This window comes from Ixodes scapularis, unplaced genomic scaffold (assembly GCF_016920785.2).
Source record: "Ixodes scapularis isolate PalLabHiFi unplaced genomic scaffold, ASM1692078v2 PGA_scaffold2__306_contigs__length_199485367, whole genome shotgun sequence".
Classification (NCBI taxonomy): domain Eukaryota; kingdom Metazoa; phylum Arthropoda; class Arachnida; order Ixodida; family Ixodidae; genus Ixodes; species Ixodes scapularis.
The window spans coordinates 38,129,060-38,147,892 of NW_024609857.1; the positions used below are offsets into that span (position 1 = coordinate 38,129,060).

At 46.5% G+C, this 18,833-nt stretch overlaps 2 protein-coding genes across 22 annotated transcripts in view; one reads left to right on the top strand and one right to left on the bottom strand.

Moving 5' to 3' along the window:
• Positions 1–710: 710 nt before the first annotated feature.
• On the bottom strand, positions 711–1,865 carry LOC115322034 (ribonuclease P protein subunit p14-like). Its single transcript, XM_029982358.4, has 5 exons — positions 1,773–1,865; positions 1,630–1,717; positions 1,368–1,444; positions 1,185–1,263; positions 711–1,094 (listed from the first exon to the last, which is right to left on the bottom strand). The coding sequence occupies exons 1-5, from the start codon at positions 1,826–1,828 to the stop codon at positions 1,011–1,013; spliced, it is 384 nt and encodes a 127-aa protein (XP_029838218.3). The 5' UTR covers positions 1,829–1,865; the 3' UTR covers positions 711–1,010.
• A 34-nt stretch (positions 1,866–1,899) lies between these two features.
• Positions 1,900–18,833, top strand: part of LOC8053613 (ubiquitin-like modifier-activating enzyme 1) — a 37,266-nt gene continuing 20,332 nt past the window's right edge. For 5 of the 21 annotated variants that reach the window (XM_042291808.1, XM_029982350.3, XM_040503362.2 and 2 more), the window contains exons 1-9: positions 6,585–6,716; positions 8,620–8,693; positions 10,130–10,298; positions 11,405–11,539; positions 12,018–12,124; positions 14,835–14,925; positions 15,430–15,562; positions 16,103–16,200; positions 16,968–17,114. In XM_042291808.1, coding sequence (XP_042147742.1) covers positions 6,600–6,716; positions 8,620–8,693; positions 10,130–10,298; positions 11,405–11,539; positions 12,018–12,124; positions 14,835–14,925; positions 15,430–15,562; positions 16,103–16,200; positions 16,968–17,114 — 1,071 coding nt within the window. In that variant the 5' untranslated portion in view covers positions 6,585–6,599. The other 16 variants (XM_042291811.1, XM_029982354.4, XM_040503369.2 and 13 more) reach the window with 12 other exon arrangements.

An 18,833-nucleotide genomic window follows, 5' to 3' on the forward strand; every position in this document is an offset into this window, starting at 1 on the left:
ACCAAATTTTCGTGATTGGGGATTAACTGTCCCTCGGGCACCATGCAATAGAGATATTAGATTTGGCACAATAAATATTTCAGTGTTTTCGATTAGCAAAAATAATTAGTACACTATCTAAAGAGTGCCTTGGGGTTTGTCTCCGGGCACTACAATGTTCTAAAAAAAATGCAGTAGTATATATGGCAAGAAAGTACTGTAGATGTGCCCTGCACTGCCCCTGCGAAAAAAGCTTTTTTTTTTTTTTTTTTATTGTGAATAGCTTTTTAGAGAATTGGCCTGCTGCTCACAGTTTGTCCTATGCCAGCCTGGGGAACATAAAGGGAACCTGGGCCAGCTGCGCCATTATTGTGGTCAGTCCACTTCTTGGCCAAAATCATGAGAAAGGTCAGTGTCTCTCAAAATGGTGTCATGTTTTAACCATCTATGCAAGTGCTGGAAGACTGTTTTAGTGCTTACCTCTGAGATCACTTGAAAAGCACCATGCAAAGGACCAGGCAGTCCAGGTGCTGATCAACAGAGTCGATGGTAGCTTACCGATTCAAAGCTTGCTAGAAGCGTTGAAGTTATGCAAAGCGAAAGTTTGTCTGCTTCTTGGACGGGAGTTGCGATGATGACAGGACGCCAAGCTCTTATTGGGCTGATTGAAAAAAAAAATTCTGTGTAGACCTCGAGGCATCTAGCATTGGTTGTGTTCCAAATCTTACTCAAATGGATCCAAGTTACCCCTGTGTTTCATGTCGCATGACAAGACAGAGCAACGCTGGATGCGGATAGGTTTTCGAACACCAAGGCAAAGAGCATTTACCCTAGAGTGGAGATAGAATAAATTTTGGAACATGTCCATTGAGGTCTCCCCCACTATCTTCAATCGAAGCCAATCCGGTCGGTGTCAGTCTGATGTCGCTGGAACTTCGGGCAAGAAGCAGATGACTTGCTTTCCGCATACCTCGGTGAAGGATACCTCGGTGAAGGGAGGAGCCATTACATGGAATATTAGCTGGCACTGTTTAATCAATATCCGTGGTTTGTCGAACAGGTTTGTGTTCATAGTGGGAACTACACACGCTAAGGCTTGCGAGACTGCAGGATACCTGGAATCGAGAACAGAAAAGCCATTGGTTACAATGCCGCAGAACTATTAAAACAAAACGTGCGCCGAGAAAAGTAATGATAAAAGTGACCTTGAATATCCGGAAGGTACAGGGCTTTCCGTCGTACGAAGTGCACAGGGTGAGAGAACTCCACACTTTAACCAAATTTCTGAAAGAAGTCCAAGCAGCAGGCAGATGTGAGGATGAACGTACTCCGGTATAGTTCAAAAACTATTGCATCCGGAAAATGTTTGCAAAAAAAAAATGTCTTACTTGATTGAAGTTCGAAGGTATGCCCTCCTGTCGTGCTCCCGGTACCTCAAGACATCTACCTGGATCGAAGCTCCAACCTGTGGAGCGAGGAGTCGGGTATCTATTTGAGGGCAGGCGTCACATACCGTACAACAAATTATGCAGGAGAACTAGCAGCCGCGTTAATTTACATCAAATAGGAGCAAAGTCGCGTATACCAATTGAGTTTGTTGTCGTCATCGTAACCTAGGTAATCCTGGCACGCTGAAATTTCAGCACTTACCTCTCCGAAAAGCCTCCTCAGCGCCGTCACGATGGCATATTTGAAGATTTTGGAGTCAAACTCGAAGTCTGGGTTGCCCTCGAATTCTCTGAAACATTGTAAATGTAATGAGAAAGTGCACCAAATTTGGAAGCAAGACATACAGAGAAACGTCAAGATACACGGTCTCACAGCGGTGCACAGTTCGCTTTAACATCATCGGACCGCCTGAGCTTCACGAAAGAGACGAGCACATGGTAGCGCGTCAGCAAATTCAACAGCAACAATGGCCTCTGCGAGAACGCGATTCGGTTGTCATGGTTACGAGTAAATGGTTCACATAAAGACCGACAGGGTTTTAGCGTTTTGAGTAAACTTTTATAACATGTTTATACTTATTTTTGACCATCATTGTTTGCTATAAAAGAATTATAAAGTTTTTTAAGGCATATACTGCAAAGTTTACTAGTATATTTTTTCGGTTATGAAAGAAAGTGAAAAAAAGCAGGGACAAAGAAAATGCAGCAGGCGCCCTTTTTTGCTCCTTTTGTTCAAGACGGCCATTTTTCCCAGTGCTTCCAGCGCAGGCAAGCGTCGAGGCGTGCCGGCACTCGAGCTATAACAGTCGGAAGACTGTTATAGCTACTGCGAAGGAAGGTGTAGCTTACCGGGAGAAGCATACTCGTCAAAAGGAGTTATCGTATGCGGTATTCATGTGCCGGGATTCTAAACTTTTAGATGTCTTGTGCAGCGGACACTGTCTCTGAACACGCCAAAAGCCCGCCGGCCAAGAAGCGCAAGAGTGAAGCTCATTCCACCAACTCCAAGTCTGCGAAGACTGTTGTAAGTGTCCCTCAATGTCAGCGAAAAACCTCTGGGCCGCGGGAGCGTTTACTGCGCATTGCGCGTGCTTTTGTTTTGTCTTTCCATGTGGGTAGGCCTAAGCCTCGTCAAATGAAGTATCCAACGGAGCAAGTTTTGCGTTTAAGCCAACTAAATAGCGTAGTGCGCAAAGCGGAGAGACATGTAATTTTACGCCGTGCCACAACTGAAATTTTTTTATGTACGAAGATCAAGGCCAGACCGTTCTTATTTGTCCAGCAAAGAGAGTAGCAGAAAGCCTCTTTTCAATGAACCGGGGATGGCAACAAGAAATCGCGATTAGATTGACTTTTCGGCTCCACAGATGGCGCCAGCTGTCCGCGCAGTTTTGTCCGTGGTTTTGTGAGCCTTTGTGCTCGCGTTTCGTCTTGATATACTTTATCGTTTGGTTACTTACAAATCCCTTCAGATCGGTTAACACTAAATTGTTGCTTCTTAATTACAGGAGCAATAGCTATACAGGTCGTTTTGTTTTTTCGATGTGGGCGGAAGGGTTGGTGAATACGACTTGAAACTTGATACCAACGCTCCTTTAGCATCAGGTCTCGGCGATTTCAGCACGCTCCATTGCCACGGGACTCCATAAGCCATCAGAATTTTGAGCTAGGTATTGTTTTTGTTTTTCTATGAACAGATGCTACCTTAACAGTGGAACACCAGAAACTGCAGGCGGTCGAAACCTGAAATCGGGGCTAAACCGGTGTTAGCTGTGCTGTTGTCTTTAGTGCTGTTTCTGTCAGCTTAGCCGCTGATTTCACACATGTTATAACCTCTTTTTATTGCGTTGAGTCACTGATAACCTTAGGCGCCGCGTAGGTAAAATATTTGCGAAATTAGACACGCCGTTTTTTTTTTTTTTTTTTTTTTTTTTTTTTTTTGTTAAAGTAAACGGTTGAGCCAACAAATACTAAAATGAGCGCGCGTGACGTAAAAATGAATGGGCTGCCATCTAGCGCCATCTTTTGGTATCGATGTAAACCACGCCCTCTCATCTGCGTTGCTATCCGCCCTCATCCACGCGTAGGAAAATCTACTTTATATATGTTTATATCCCCCCCTGCTGCTTCCTCGTCATGTGGTGATTTACCGCAACTTCGTTGCGAAAGCGTGGTTGTCATGATTATACTTATATATTTGCTCCTGGTTCTTGCTTTATTTTACTTTCTTTTACGACTAGTGCTTGAAATAGTGTTACTACCAACTACGGCTTCTCGGTGCTGGGACGCCTGGGACGCGGAACCTCCGTCAGCAGCCACAACAGCTGGATATGATGTATTACATAAGCTAGCAAAGCCGACGCTGTTGCGCAAGTTGGTGGCAAAGAAAATAGACGGAGATTGGTAAAGGGAACAAATTTCGTACAAAGGACAACCTGCCGTGTCACGCGTCGGGAGATAACAGGACGCGTTTTATGATTAACCTTGGTTTTGTAATAGACCTTTTGTCGGATTACCGAGGCATCCCCGTGGAGGTTGGGAACGTAGGTATAGCCTCCAGATTTTTTTTTTAATTTTTTTTAACAATATCGCGTGAACACCGACTGGCCGGTAGTTTGACGCCTTATCGCGGCGTGAAACAGCAAGTCGGCGCGACTAGACGTCTGCTACACGCGCGTAGTCTCGCTGACCTGGCGCGATATTGTTGAAAGGTCTGGGCACCTCGGTTGTACATTTACATGAATGTTTTAAAAAGTCATTGCCTCCACCATTCGGATGCCAAGGCGTCACTTCCGTGGTCTTTTAAAATGTACATGTAAATGAACAAAATGTTAGGGCGCAAACGAGCTGGTTGGTGGTGGTTAAACAGTTGACTAAAACCCCGAGACTGGGACGAGAAGGAACGGACAAACACAAAGTTTCGAGACTTCGTGTTTGTTCCGTCCCTTCTCAAATGCATGTAAATGTCCAACCTGCCCCTCTATTCTGGGAAAAGTGGCTCCATTCATTGGTGTAGAAATGCTCGAGGCACGTGCCGCGCGCCACCGAAATTAGCTCAGTGCTGCCGTGTACCGCCATGATCTTCCCAAGGGCTGCACGTGTCTCGTGCATCGACGCACCTTGCGCTACTTTTGAAACATGAACATGATTGTAAATCTGAGACTGGGGCAGAAAAGAGAACACAACAGAAGGTAGTAAAGGAGGAGGCAACGTCAGGTTTACAATCATGTTCAACTTACACCAGCTCGCCTGCACTCTATTTTTTTTTTTTTTTTTGGGGGGGGGGGGGGGGGGGGAGTTCCTCAACGGTTTTTTTTTAATATTTACTTTGCATTTTTTTTACACAAAGAAAGATATTTTGCTTTTTTTTTTTTTTTTACACAAAGAAAGATACTTTGCTTTTTTTTTATATATATATACGAAGAAAGCGAACGCGTGTGTACTACCTATGTTTCCAGTACTGTTTCTTGGGAAAGAGATCTGTTCCGTCCATCTTCCATGTTGTTACTATGGGAGTTACTATGGGCATACGGGATCGTGAGCCATCCAAAGTCTTCCTTTCTTTCTGCTGCTTCTTTTTTTTTTTTGAACAATTTACTTTATTTTGCCACGCATTTCATTTTTGTGCTTTCGGGGGAGTAAGGTGCTAAAAATAGCTGGGTTCTGTGGGTGAAGCGGTTTCGCCCACCGGGCCAGGTTGCAAAAGAAAGTCGGTTTGCGATTGCGTTTGGGAACTGTCGCTGCTGTTATCTTTTTGACTTGTCGCACTGTCACGCCTTTTTTAGGCCAGTGGGTTCGAAGGTTGTGCCTAGGGTGACCGATTGCTTGTGTCCAAGGGCCGAGTGCGCGGGAGAGCTGACGGAAGTATGAAAAAAGTCGAATGTACTCTGATGTTTTGACGAAGGTGGGAAATCTGATCACCGAAATCGGGGACTCGTGTGAAAAGCGAGTTCAGCTGGACCATTGTGGCGGGAGGCACTCACTTGATCGAATGACGTTTTAGCGAACGCCCACGTTTCATCGAATGACACTTTAGCGAATAGTCGGACGCCGCGAAGCGGCGTTTTCGGGTGGGCCAAGTGAGTTCATATTTTTGTAATGAGTTGCCGCAGACTGTCGCCGCGAAGCGGCGTAAAGCGCAGCGCGACGGATGGGTTAACGCGCGCCCCTGTTATTCGCTAAAACGACCATTCGCTCAAATGTCGCCGTTCGCTAAAATGTCATTCGCTCTTGTGATATGGACCCCATTGTGGCAATGGTCCAGCTGAAACACTTTATACATAGTAACAACAAACATATTATATCACTTTTTTTCGTTGGTTTTTAGTTTCGGCTTGTCGTATTTGCAGAAGTTGTGACTACGAATATAGCGTGTAGTTTTAAGCGGTATCCTCAACGCATAAATAAATGCGACGCTTCGTCTCTGTCCCCTTCTTCGCCCTTGTTTATTCGGCGCTTTCCATTTAGTAAAAAAAAAAAAAAAAATGGCGCGAATTAAAGGGTTTGGGTTCATGGCGGCGGCGACACTCGTGCGTCTGGTGAGGTCATCACCCTGCGGCGCTTAGTGACGCGAGAACCGCCGGTTGCGGTTCACCTGACGCGTGATTGCCCCCACCCACCCCGCGAGCCCACTTTGCCGTTCCTGCGGTACGCGTAGCAAGCTGAACTGACTCATACCTGGCTGACCCGAGACTGTCTGAAACTGGTCGACGACGAAGCAGGATGAATTTTAAGAGGTTGCCTTCTTTCATCGGCCTGGAGCTTTTCGCAACGCAGTGCGAAGAGCTTTTGTTTAGCCAGTATGTGGTCCGTTGAAAGATGTGTTTGGTCCCGGTCATCGACGTGTGAAACCTAATATTTTTATTTTTTATAGAAATGTTGTTGGGTAGCTTTTCACCGTCCAAGCAGAAGGGCGCCATATCGGACGCTAAATAAAGGCTCCTAAAATCGGAAAGAAAAAAAAAAAAAAATAGATCGCGAACTTGACAGTTGGGACTTTCGAATCTTTTGGTTGAGAACTTGGCGTGTCTGAAGAGTTGTCAGCCAGCCTCTTTTTTGAAGGGCATGGGACGTAGCGTAGCCGTTCCGCTCGGAGCTTCGAGGGGGCACGCTCCAGCGTGCCTCCTTTTTTGCGACGGCCGCCGAACGGTGGGCGAGAGAGCGCAAGGCGCGATGACCCCCGCACCAACGGGCGGCCGTGCGTGTGCCACGCGTACTCCTTCTCGGGACTGCACCGACCACCGAACTCGTCGCAAGGGCAGGGCGTTCTTCTGCGCGTTTCCAACACCGGTACCGCTTTTGTTTGTTTGTTTTCTCGAAGCGGGGAACAAGAAAGTTCACCCGAGCGGTCATTTTGTCTGCGTGCGCTCTCGCGGTGTTATTGCGGCAGAGGAACGACCTAGTTTTTCTAGAACCGTACTTTTACTGCCAAGTTGCGTTCACTCGCGGCAGGGCCGTGCGCGCGCTTGTGCTGCAACGCCGCAGCGTCGAACTTGGAACCTTTTTTGCGCTTGACCTTCTCGGGTACGTAAGTTGCGAGTTTTTCGTTGTTGACGGTTCTTCGGGCTGGGTCGGATCAGCTGGTGCTGGTTTCTCGTAGAGGCGGCGGTAGTGGAGGGGTTGCGGGCAGTGTTTTTTATCGGCGCGTTTCCATGGGTACCGCTTGTGGTCGCAGTATCGCTGGATGTATCGCTCCGTCTACTTCGCGCCCGCTGGCGAAGGCTGTCTGTGGCCGCGGTTCGCTGCGCAGCGAGTTGCTACAGGTGAATTGGATGTCCGACTTCGCGGGTTTTTCCCCCTTTGTACTTTTCCGTTAGCCGAGTAGGCAGACGGGGCTAGGCTTATCTCGTGAGAGGGGAAGGGGGTGGAGCTGGTTTTTTTTTTATGTTTTTATCCGCAAGTGTTTCACATTGTGTGTGGCTCGCGTGTTCCATTCGTTTGTTTGGTCTTGATGACGTGTCTCTTTGCACGAGTGCGACGATATCGTCTGATGGTTGCGTTCGTCTGCGGTCGCGTCGAACCGTCGTAGTTTTAGGACGTTTTTAAGCCCGGGTAGTACTCGGTTCATTCATTCGTTATTTATTTTTACTTAATTTTTTATTTTATTTTTGTACCAGTGAATACGAAACTTACACCGGATTCGAAACTGGCGTTTCTACCTGCGGCCTCTGCCGTTTCCGTGGTGAATTTTGCGGTGGTTGTTGTTCGATGAAGGGACGATGGGTTCGGCAGGTTGGTTTTGAAGGGTGTATGTTTCGAAATGGCGAGAGATCGGGGTGATGGCGCTTTTTAGTGGCACTGCCGCGGTACGTTGCATGCTGCATGACGCGATGTGGGTGAAAGGAAATAAATTAGGACGAGCAAGAAGCGTGTCGAACAGTCAGCCTTTGGGAACACGCATGACGTTTAATTCATTTATTTCAGTATTTAACAAATCCTACCTTGGCCGCGGTCTTCCAGTTTTGTGTGTGTGTGTGTTCGACTTTTTCGTATATTTCTTCGCGAGCGTAGTTTTTTTAAGGTCGGCGGGTTTCTTGCATCAGCAACTTCGGGCGATGACTCGGCGGAAATTTGCCTGGCGTCCGTGCCTTTTCTATCTAGATTCGCCCGAGAACGGCCAGCTTCCTTGTCTCTTTGTGAGTTATCCGCAATGTCTGGGTCGCCTTTGTACTCTAGCCTTCGACGTCTGGAGCGCGAGGGTGGTTATCTTGTCTGTCGTGCCCGCACCCGATTCCCAGCGCGCTTTCCCCTATTTTTCAGATATTCTCTCTGCGACGCCTTTGAGGTCGAGGTCACCTAATCCTAAACTAACACCAAACCGATTAAATTTTTTTTTTTTTGTTTCTTTGCGTAGCATATTTTAACGGCTACTTCGTTGCACATTAGGTAGTTAGCATTTTTTTTTTTCATTGATGTCGTGTTTTTACGGGAGTGGCTGTATTTTGAAAGAAAGAAAAAACATTGTAGTCGAGTGAAACAACTGTTTCTTAGCGGTTTGCCAAATTCAACTTTTTACCTTGCTGTCTGCACATTTTTTTTTTTCGTATTCTGCATTCAAGCATAATGTAATGAATAATTGTGTAGCGAGCTATTTCTTAGGTACTGGGCGCAGTAGAGGTTTTGCCGTTTCTCTTTGCTGCAACTTGACATTGCTTGTGCACTGCTGATTCTCAGTCCTTTATTTCTTTTGCAGGGTGACATGGCCCAGAATGGCTCCGCAGCACAAAATGCCGGCGACATCGATGAGGGCCTCTACTCTAGACAGCTGTGAGTTTGGAAAGAAGTTCCTTTGATTTGTTGATGTGTGGATGAAGATAGTTGTGTCATGTGTCCAGTTGCACCCTGCCTTAAAGGGGTACTCCAGCATTTTCTTCATAGTCCCTGATTTGCCTAAAAACTTGCTAAACACTCCAACAAACATCGCCGAAATAGTGACCCAAATATATGGGCAAAATAACTTTTTTTTTGCGGAGTTATAAAATGTACGGTTTTGGTCCTCATCGTGTTTTTCAAAGGGAAAAGCTCTACTGGCCACATTGAAAGAGTGACGTCATGGAATGCAGGGGTTCCCTCTTTGGGCTGTAAACTGTTCCCAACTGATTACAGTTTCATGGTGTCAAATGAATGCTTTGGAAGGTCGTTCCAGCTCTTGCACAGCAGCAGCATGAAACAAATGCTTGGCATAGTTCATTTTTAGACAGCCCGCTATTTAAAGCATGGGTATATTCGAAACTTGGTTTTGGCATCATTTTCATAGGCAGATTTCACAATAACTATTTTGAGTGTCTCGATACTAAATAGCATACCGGAAAGAGTAAAAGATGGCGATTTCGAAAATATAGTTCATTTTAAAGATTGATGTCTTTTTTTCCCTAATTAAGTAACCTACAAACTTTTTGTCTCCCGTTTTTTTTTTTTTTTTTTTCCATTTGTCGAGCCTTGCAAGTTGTACCGAATATTCTGTGGTTAAATGGGGCTTGTGACATCTAAGGAGTCTCGGCTCTGGATCGATGGACGCTAACGGCTGTACCCTTTACAACGGGCAGTAGTTCGCGCCACCTAGCCTAGAAATTAAGAACCAAAAGTGAGTATGACATGCTATTGTTGTAGATGTTAAGGGTTCTCAAAATTGCTTAAAGCAAGTCCTGCAGCACTTGTGAACTACAGCATAAACATGAGAACGCCAGGAATGTGGCACTTTAAGAGGGTCTTCCTGCGATAGACTAAGGGTGCACCCAATGTCGACATTCTTCCGCTGCATCGTAGATAGTCAACGCTGGCAGTCCAGCCCACCCAAACAGGTGGCAACTTGTCAGCAGTCTATGCACGTCATGAATGAGGAGGCTAGGAATTTAGAAGTACAACAAGAGGGTTTTTTTTGCGGAATGCTGAGGGTGTGTCCATTGCTATTAATCTACTGTATCGTGGATAGTGCAAGCTGGCAGTTCAGTGCAAACGGGCAGTAACTTGTCGGCGGAATATGCTCATCACGGATGCCTTTTCAGTTCTGCACATCGTTGCAGATGGCCCTTTGGTGGGATCATTTTGAAAACCACGATTATAATACTCATACTCCACCAGCAACTTTGTGCTTGCATTGCATTATTATTGGAGCACGAAAACAATCTGCGAAAGCTTCCTGAACGGTTGAATCGGAGAATGGCGGAAGCCTCTTCTGTAATCCGCATTTGGGGCCGTTCCAGGTATGTGCTTGGGCACGAGGCGATGCGCCGGATGGCCACCTCGGACGTGCTCATCTCGGGCATGCAAGGCCTGGGCGTGGAGATTGCCAAGAACGTCATCTTGAGCGGCGTCAAGTCAGTGACGGTGCATGACGACGGCGCCTGCACTCTGGCAGACCTCTCCTCGCAGGTGGGTAGATGGCGGAAGCGGGATCTTAAAGTTGGTATCAGTGCTGCCTTGGTGCTCTGGGCGTCCCGTGTTCATCTTGTCGCTCGTCATCTCCTGTTCCAGTATAGCGTACCCAAATCTGGGTTTCCCCCCGAAAATAAATGGTCACATGTATGCGGTGAGACCCTGTTTGCAAACAAGCGATCGCTTTTCTTTTATTTGGTTTTATTTATTAATTGACGGGCTATCCTACTGCTGTGACGGAAAGACCTCATTCAACCTAAGTGGCGAATTGTGGTGCTCGGCAATGTCCCATCTTAGTAAAAGCAGAAAAGTGCTAATTTCTTGTTCATGCTAACTGTATTGTAGTGTGGTGCGTCGGGTGGTATAGGTTCTGTATTCCGATAATGTTGCTCGATAGTCTGCCGGCACCTTTTAGCATGCTTTATCCTTGTTGGGTGCTGTTATTGAAGTGCGAGATCGATTTTCTACGACGCCCTAGTGACAAAGCCTCCGTAGCATAACCAACAATGGTGAGATTGCCTCCTGGCAGTGGAGAATTCGTCGGGTTAAGCTCGAGACGACAGCGACAAATAATGTAGCGCTTGGCCGGTGCCTGCTCGTTGTTCCAACACGTCTTGCAACATGTCAGGTTTTTTTGTCGTGCCGGTGTCTTGCTTTTTAGCTCGTTCGATTCTGAACAGGTGTGCGACAATTGCAGTGGTGTGCGTCTGAAGTAGCGAACGAGGCAAGTGAAACCGCCGTGCTAATAGCCACTGTCGGCACCTCTGGACGTTCACGTTAATCCAACATAATAGTAGGAGGGAGAAACGGATCACTGTCAGCTTCCGTTTTATGGTCCCTTTGGCGTTTCTGGCCACATTGAACGCCTTTGAGCAACCACTGGCTTTTGATTTTCTCCCTGGCGTGCAAATTGTTAAGGGCCGTGAGCATATCCAGTGTTTTTTTCAAAAGGAACATTTCTTTCACGGTATCCATAATGCGGGCTCTAATCAGTGGCTGCTTTGCACCCCCCCCCCCCCCCCCCCCCCCTCCCATTTCCTTTTCATACAAGTATTGAAAACTTTTCCAGTGTCGTACTGAACCATTGTATCATGTGTACGCAGTTTTACCTGAATGAAGGATGCCTGGGCAAGAACAGGGCAGAGGCTTGCGTCTCTGCTCTGGCGGAACTAAACACTTACGTGTCTGTGACTGCCTACACGGGGCCTCTCACCGAGGAGTACCTGGGTCGCTTTCGGGTGAGTGCAGTCATCTCTCCGATCACCGTCATCCCATTACCTATAACTAGTCTACAAACTTTTGGTGTGGCTGAAGTCTTCTTCCTTTGCTCACGCAGTAAGCTTAACATTTACGACTTGTGTGTCCCAAAAGAGGCAGTGTAATCGGCATATCGGATTTCTGCCGTGTTGTCAAAATTGAGTTTTTGGGCTCCTAAATTTCTTGTTTCTGCAAAAGAGGAGTTTTGTGTCAGCACACTTCAGTGCCCATCTGTAGTTGGTTGTTCTGGGTGAAGGCCAGATGCTGAGTGTACTTCACACTGGCACAACTGGGTGGCAGGATGTACCGTTACGATCCTTCGGGCAAAAATATGTTGTATGCCGGCCTGCGAGGCGAATGCATTTGCAGATTCTAGTTATTGTGTGACTGTGTGGTTGACAATGGCTGCTAGAAATGGCACGGTTACATGTTTGGTCGTCGTTTGCCTTTCCCTACCAGGTGGTGGTGTTGACAGACGTTCCATTGTCCGAGCAGCTTCGGATCAGTGACTTCACGCACTCGGAGGACATTGCCCTTGTTGTGGCCGAAACCCGTGGTCTTGTCGGGTGAGACTGTGTTTGTTATGCACGAGTCTGTTTCATTCTTTTGCCTTTCTCTGCATCCGGCGTTCTCGCTGGTAGGTAGGGCTAGGAAGGCTAAAGTGCATTTGAGGCTGATGTGCAGGGGTGGAACGGCTGCGCCATTTGCGCCATTTTGCGCCAGACGCATTTGTCTGCGCCATCCTGCGCCATTTCACGGAAACTGCGCCACAGCCAATACCTTGCGCCATTATGCACCAAATCGCACAACGTGCGCCAAAAACAAAAAAGTATTTTGTCTTGGTTTCGGTTCCTATCGACTCGATTGGCATCAATTAGCCCGTTTAGCTTGGTCGGCCTTGCAATCCTTTGTTCTGTTTATTCTCCCTGTGTATCCCGAGTCGGAAGCGCGCGAAAAAACTCGGGGATCGGATTCGAATCGCTACACCTGCGACTGGACTGTTATTCTTCAACCATAAGCTGTTAAGCAAGTCGACCGAGGTGAGGTCGAGACTTTAAGCGTCAGATTGCCTGAGGCTCTGCAGCCCGGGATCCGGACGTCAGCCAATCGAAACCAAATGAGCAAAATACTCCTTTTAGTACTTCATCGTTAGAAGTTGAAACCGCATTCCCGCAAGATAATTGCGATTTGATAGAACTGAAACGCGGTCCGATCCGAAACCTTGCCTGCCAGCTGCTGTCACGAGAGCGGTAGATCTGCTCGGCGTACTTCAACCTTGCTCCCGCTAATCGCTTTGAATACGATAACTCCGTTAATTGTAGTCTGCTGCTTCGATATTGAGTTGCACAATAGGATAAACTCGAAATTTGTTGCCCTGTTCCCCCACGCTACTGCACGTCCGTTGCTTACGCACGTCATGTGGTTCGCACATATAACTACTATGTCGAGCACGTGTGGGTTGTGCGATAAGCAGTGCTGATTTGCATTTTGAGCAGCTGAAAGCCACTCAGAAAATATCAAGGACACCGTCTTCAGAAACATATGGTACTTGCTTTTTGATTCTCATTAAGGCTTACAAAGTTTCAAGTTTTGGCATCTGTTACACTGTTATCCCATTACCTAGGTCCCTAACCACTCATGTTCATCGCTGCTAAGCACAATTGAAATTGCTCCTGTGCTCGTCTAAGACAGAAGCTGAAGTGCAATGAAAACTGATCTGAGCTGCTCCTAGCCTGCTCCAGAACGTAGTTTTAGCTGCTCCCAACCTGCTCCAAAACAGCGGTTTCAGCTGCTCCCATGGCTGCTCCCAAATGCATTTCATGAGTTCCACCCCTGGATGTGGCTTTTGAAACTCTTCACTGTGGTTTTGGTGTTTCTCTTGGTAGGTGGGGCTAGGAAAGCTGCATTGCCCATCCCATATTAGTTTTTTGGGTTTATTTTTTTTATTCTTGTCTTTTTACATTATCAAGCAATGAAACAGTTGGAAAAGTCACTTTTTTTATATGCAGAAGGCCAGAAAGTTTGTCCAGTGGGATTGTTCAAAGTATGCAAAAGTCTGGCAAAAAAGATGAGGGGTCGCAGGCTACTTACGCCTGTCTGCAGTTTTTTGTCTTCAGTTTTTCACATTCTTTTACCATAGAATGTTTTGTGAGCCTTGAAACTGATAGCAGGCATTGAAACCATTGGTTATAAGTAGGGTTCGGAGTTTTCGGTTTAAACCGATAAAAACCGATAAAAGTACGCCGAATTCAATTTCGGAAATTCGGTTTTAACCGAAAAAGGTCAGTTTTTAGGTTCGGCTTTTTCGATTTAAATCGATAAAAACCGATAAAAGTACGTCGAGTCTATTTTCTGAAAATAATTTTTAACCGGAAACGGTCACTTTCACCTTCCAGTCCTACCGCAGAGCCGTGGCGAAAAAGTGGAACGACAGCGTCTATCGAAATGTTTTCCGAATGTATGGGATACACGGATGCCATCACGACGTTTTGGTTTATTGTGCGCATCATCGATCGGAACGTAAAGTCTGAAATGCCCCATGACTTCGCCATGTACGGGCGTGTTTTGAAACTCGTTGAAAGGAAGACTGACTTGATGCAAGCTCTGCATGTTGTGTTGTGCTTCAAAACGTCGTACCGTGTCTCTTTTGGCGGTCACAATTGGTTGATTGGCCGATTTTGACTCAGGCAGCGCTTCATCTCCTCAGCCCGCCAGTGTCCAGTGTTAGCGTTGAGAGGGCATTCTCGAAGCTCAGGGTCATATTAACAGGAAAGAAAGGGTGCGGATCAACGAAGAGAATCTGGGAAAATATATGCGTGTGTACTGTAATAAGATCACGTAATACTGATATACAGAAGGTGAAGTTCCATGTTTTTTTGGGCATAGGCTTCATATCTGACTTGTTTTTACTTCTGTTTTTTCCTTATTGATTCTTTACAGTTGCACACATTTGCCAAATAAAGTGTCCATTTCTTTTTCAATATATCTGTGCCGCTATTATTTAAGTGATAAAAAAATATCAGAGCTACAAGGATAATCTGATCCGGTGTCCGTTGGTGTTTATTTTATATACACCGAAAAAAGCCGATAAATTTTGGTGGGCATAAATATACGCCGAAAAAAAACGAAAATTTAATTTTAAAATAAACACCGAAAAAAGTATGCCGAATTTTGAAAAAATAGAAACCGAAAACGCGGAACCCTAGTTATAAGCCTTTCGGGCCCTAGGAAGTTTGATCGCTTTGGTGGGAAGCTCACTCTGCTCGTAACTTGCAGCCAGATCTTCTGCGACTTTGGCAAGAGCTTCCGTGTGGTGGACACGAACGGAGAGCAGCCTGTGTCTGCAATGGTCGCCTCAATCAGCAAGGCAAGTTGTTGGTCCCTGTTTCAGCCTTTCTCTTTTGACCGTATTGCCTGGTTCGAGGACGCGAATTCCCGCGTGCTCATCGCGTTCAGTTTGCAGTGGCCACGGTCTGCGGTATCGGTTCCCGTATCGCATGGCGTGTAGTGGGAGCCCCTGTGTTTATCATTAATAGTTTTGCTGTCTCGTCCCCAAAGGTAGCCCAACTCGTGTTTTTCACCATTTATCTCTTCATTTCGGGTGGGCACCCTTACGGGATTTTACAATACTTCCGATTCTCATGGAAATGTACAAAAGGGTCTCTTGTACGCCTGGACTGGTGCGCAAGATTCCTTGACGCAGCTGTCGCACGTAATCGAAAAGCGAAGAAAAAAAATATATATCCAAGAAAAAATAATGTCGTCGTCGTTTTAGAGATTTTCCGCTGAAAATCGCAACTTTTCTATTGGTTTTGATGATTCGGACGAAAAAAAGTCTACGGGCATCAACACGTGACTTGGGGCGGTGCAGGACAAGGAAGCCGTGGTGGCTTGCCTGGAGGAGACGCGGCATGGGTTCGAGGACGGGGACTATGTCACCTTCTCAGAGGTGCACGGCATGTCCGAGATCAACGGATGTCAGCCCATGAAGGTCAAGGTTCTTGGTGAGACGCTTCCTCTTAACTTGCCGCGTGATAGAAACTCGTTGCGCGTACAAAGCTGAAATTTCTGTTGCGCATCGAAGTAATCCTTAGGTGGTCTAAATCACTCGTCTGTCCTTCGCTGAATGTGCTAAGGTCAGACACTAGTTGATGCTAAAAGCTCCCAACCCCGGCACGTGCCCGTTGCCTTTTGTTGTGCTTCAGCCGGGCGTGTTTGCGGGACCCGTAATGTTACTAGAAGAAGACTTGCACTGAGGGTGGAGTGTCTGGCATGTTTGATGAAATTCGTATCGCAACTGTAAATAGGCCTGTAATAAGATTTTTCCTGGTGGTGATAATACATAATCTGAGCATCTGCTACTTAGAGCGGACTATTCAGAAAACTTATGTGAAGGTCTCAGTGGTCTCGCAAAATACTTCTTGTAGCCAATACCAGGGTTATGCAATGCTTTTGTAAATGTATAGTGCAATGGGTGAAAAAAAAAAAATGAGAGGAAAAAGACATGGCATTGCGGATGGCATTTTCTGGCCGGTGTGTTGCAGGACCCTACACATTCAGCGTTGGGGACACGTCCAACTTTTCGGATTATGTCAGGGGTGGAGTGGCCACCCAGGTCAAGATGCCCAAAGACATCAAGTTTGTGAGTGACCTTTTCCGGCCCTTCGTTTGTCGACGCACTATGTATTCGGTTTCTGTTCGTGCGTTGAGTACTACAACTTCTCGTACTTTGTAATTGCTTGTGGTGATGTGGAATTGGTGTACTGATGCTAACCTTTGTATGCAGCTTGTTGACACAATGTTGAGGGAGTGAAGCCCCCGAGGGCTTGAATTGTTTAGTTCTCGACGTCAATCATGTGCAGTTAAATCTTTGAAGAATATATACAATAATGAAAGCGAGTTGCATTCTAAGTTGCACTTTTGGTTGTCCTAAAGATGCGTTATGGGGCATGGTGGAAACATTGAATGGAGCAGGTGTCTGATAAAGACATTGTTACGATGGAGCTAACTTGCGTCCCATGTTGCATTCGCGTTATCTGAATCTCAACGTTTCCTACTACAGTGGAATCTTGTTATTTTCCCCTCCTCCTCCCCCCTCCCCTCCTCCTCCCTCCAGCACGGTGTATTATGGAAAACGTCCTACAATGCAACGCGCGCATTATGGGACGTTGGCCATAATTCACCGCGCAGTTACGGCGGCGCCGCTCAAGGCGGAAACGTGCGCCTAAGAGCTGAGCTCTAAAATAGAAAACAAGATTTTTGCCCGTATGAATTGAAATGAAACTGTGAACTGAAACTTCGTTGAATTGGGTAGCAAAAAGACCAATGCTAGAGTTCCTCAGTGTCTAATGTCCGGTTCAACATGGAGTAGCGTCACAAACAAGTTGGAGATGCACACATTCGTTGCAGAAACCCCTGAAGGTGTCCCTGGAAGCTCCGGAGTTTGTCATGTCGGACTTCGGCAAGATGGAGCGCCCGGCACAGTTCCACCTAGGGTTCCAGGCGCTGCACGCTTTCCGGGAGAAGCACGGACGGCTGCCCGGCCCCTGGAACAAGGTTGGTGTCCTGTTCTCGTAATCTCTGTCTAACATTTCGCGAGCCCATCCCAACTTTGAGCCACTGAATCGGCAATGTTTAGAGTACCGGTACACCATTCCCAGATTTTCTCGTGGGCACCATTTTTAGCGCCTCATGGAGAGAGGACACGATGGACCCTTTATAAAGCCCTTTTATACTGAAAAGTAGTGACATTAATTGATCCTGTGACGCCATTATCACCGATTGGTCGAGCGTACGCCCGATTTCACTTCGCCACTTCCACCCGCCATTTGTGCCCTACTGTGTCAGGGCCTCGCACTTTCCGGCAGCGTGCATACGCTTACATGTTACTTTCCAGCCGCCCATTGAAGCTTTTTTTATTAGTAGTGCTCATGTTGTTTCCCTTTTAGATGATGTTGCATTACTAAATCACTTGCGCTTGCTTACCAAACACTCATTCACGTTTTGTTTATCTTGCCGTCTCTTCAGTGTGAAATGGCAGAAACAAAAAGGAACAAGCAGTGATCTTTGTTGTCGACTGTTCTGGAAATGAGCGCGTCGGCGACACCGAAATGATGGTGTACTTTGCTCGGTTTGCTTCGTAAGTTCATTTTGCATTCCATAACAGAAGCGTGTGTGCGCTTATCGCCATGGCTTCCCTGTCTGCTGAAAAGGAAAGATCTGTCTCACCATTCAGTTTTATTGTATGATTGTTTATAAAGTGGAACATAGCATTTGATCTCAAACCGAATGATCCAAGCAGACAGTCGTAGCCTCAAGTAAACCCCCGAGCCTGCTTCGGACGTGAAGCAATGGAAAGATATACCCTGTAGCCTAGACATCAAGGACACTGGCAACTTATGTCCTAGCAAAAACACAAAAGCTGATAGTCAAAATCGCGAAGAAAACACCTGTCTCGCTAGGGTTTGCCAGCAGTCACCTGTCGCGGTGCCTGGCGGAGGGTAGCCTTGGAGGTGCTAGTGCCAAATGAATGGGGGAGAGGCTTGCAGGGAGGAGAAAAGAGAAAATCTCGAGGTACAAAAGACTCTGTGCTACTTTCAGCGTAGAGGGGCTTTAACCCTTCTCAAAAATAAACAAAAAATGAGTTCTTGCAATACCTGATATAGCTTCTAAATGGCAACAAGAACTGGCTCAAGTGTTGTTACCCTAGAGTGCGGCTTGTGTAGTGGCTCCAGCCCAACCCACTTGTAGAGGTGCCCGACTTCCTCAATATGGAACTGGCACTGTGGACTTTGTGGGGAAACCAACGATCCTCGACCATTTCAGGCAGACCCCTGAATGCAGTGCGGGGTTTGCTCTAGCCCGGGCCGAGCAACATTCGTCGCGAGAGCCCGTTCTATTGCTTAAAGTCCAGCGCTGCTTTCTTCTACGAATGATAACAAATATATGCACGACGAAGCACTTCTGGTGGGAACAAAGTGACATCTTGCAGTTTATTAGGTGGCTGTGCCTCAACTTGCAGTCACTTAGTCGGCGCCTTAAAAAATGTCTACTGTCAGAAGCACGGAGTGGGTCTCTCATCCAGAAACTTTAGTATTGCCAGAAGTTTTGTAGAAGTGCATCCATTTTCTATGTTTGAAACAATGTGCCTCTGATTTGTTAGATGTAATCCAGTCCGGACATGTGCCTTAACCGCATTCAGTGTAGCTGGCACACAGCTCTAGTTTACGGCAGAATCTTTTTGATCCGACCTTAAATGTGGGGTTTTCACCTTTT

What these genes read in the sequence shown, in the direction of transcription:
- LOC115322034 (XM_029982358.4), bottom strand. Translation starts at nt 1,828, where the DNA reads ATGATGTTAAAGCGAACTGTGCACCGCTGTGAGACCGTGTATCTTGAC. An exon ending in GTGTATCTTGACGTTTCTCT is followed by an intron (nt 1,718 to 1,772) that starts GTATGTCTTGCT and finishes ACAATGTTTCAG; the next exon opens with AGAATTCGAGGGCAACCCAG. An exon ending in TGAGGAGGCTTTTCGGAGAG is followed by an intron (nt 1,445 to 1,629) that starts GTAAGTGCTGAA and finishes CTCGCTCCACAG; the next exon opens with GTTGGAGCTTCGATCCAGGT.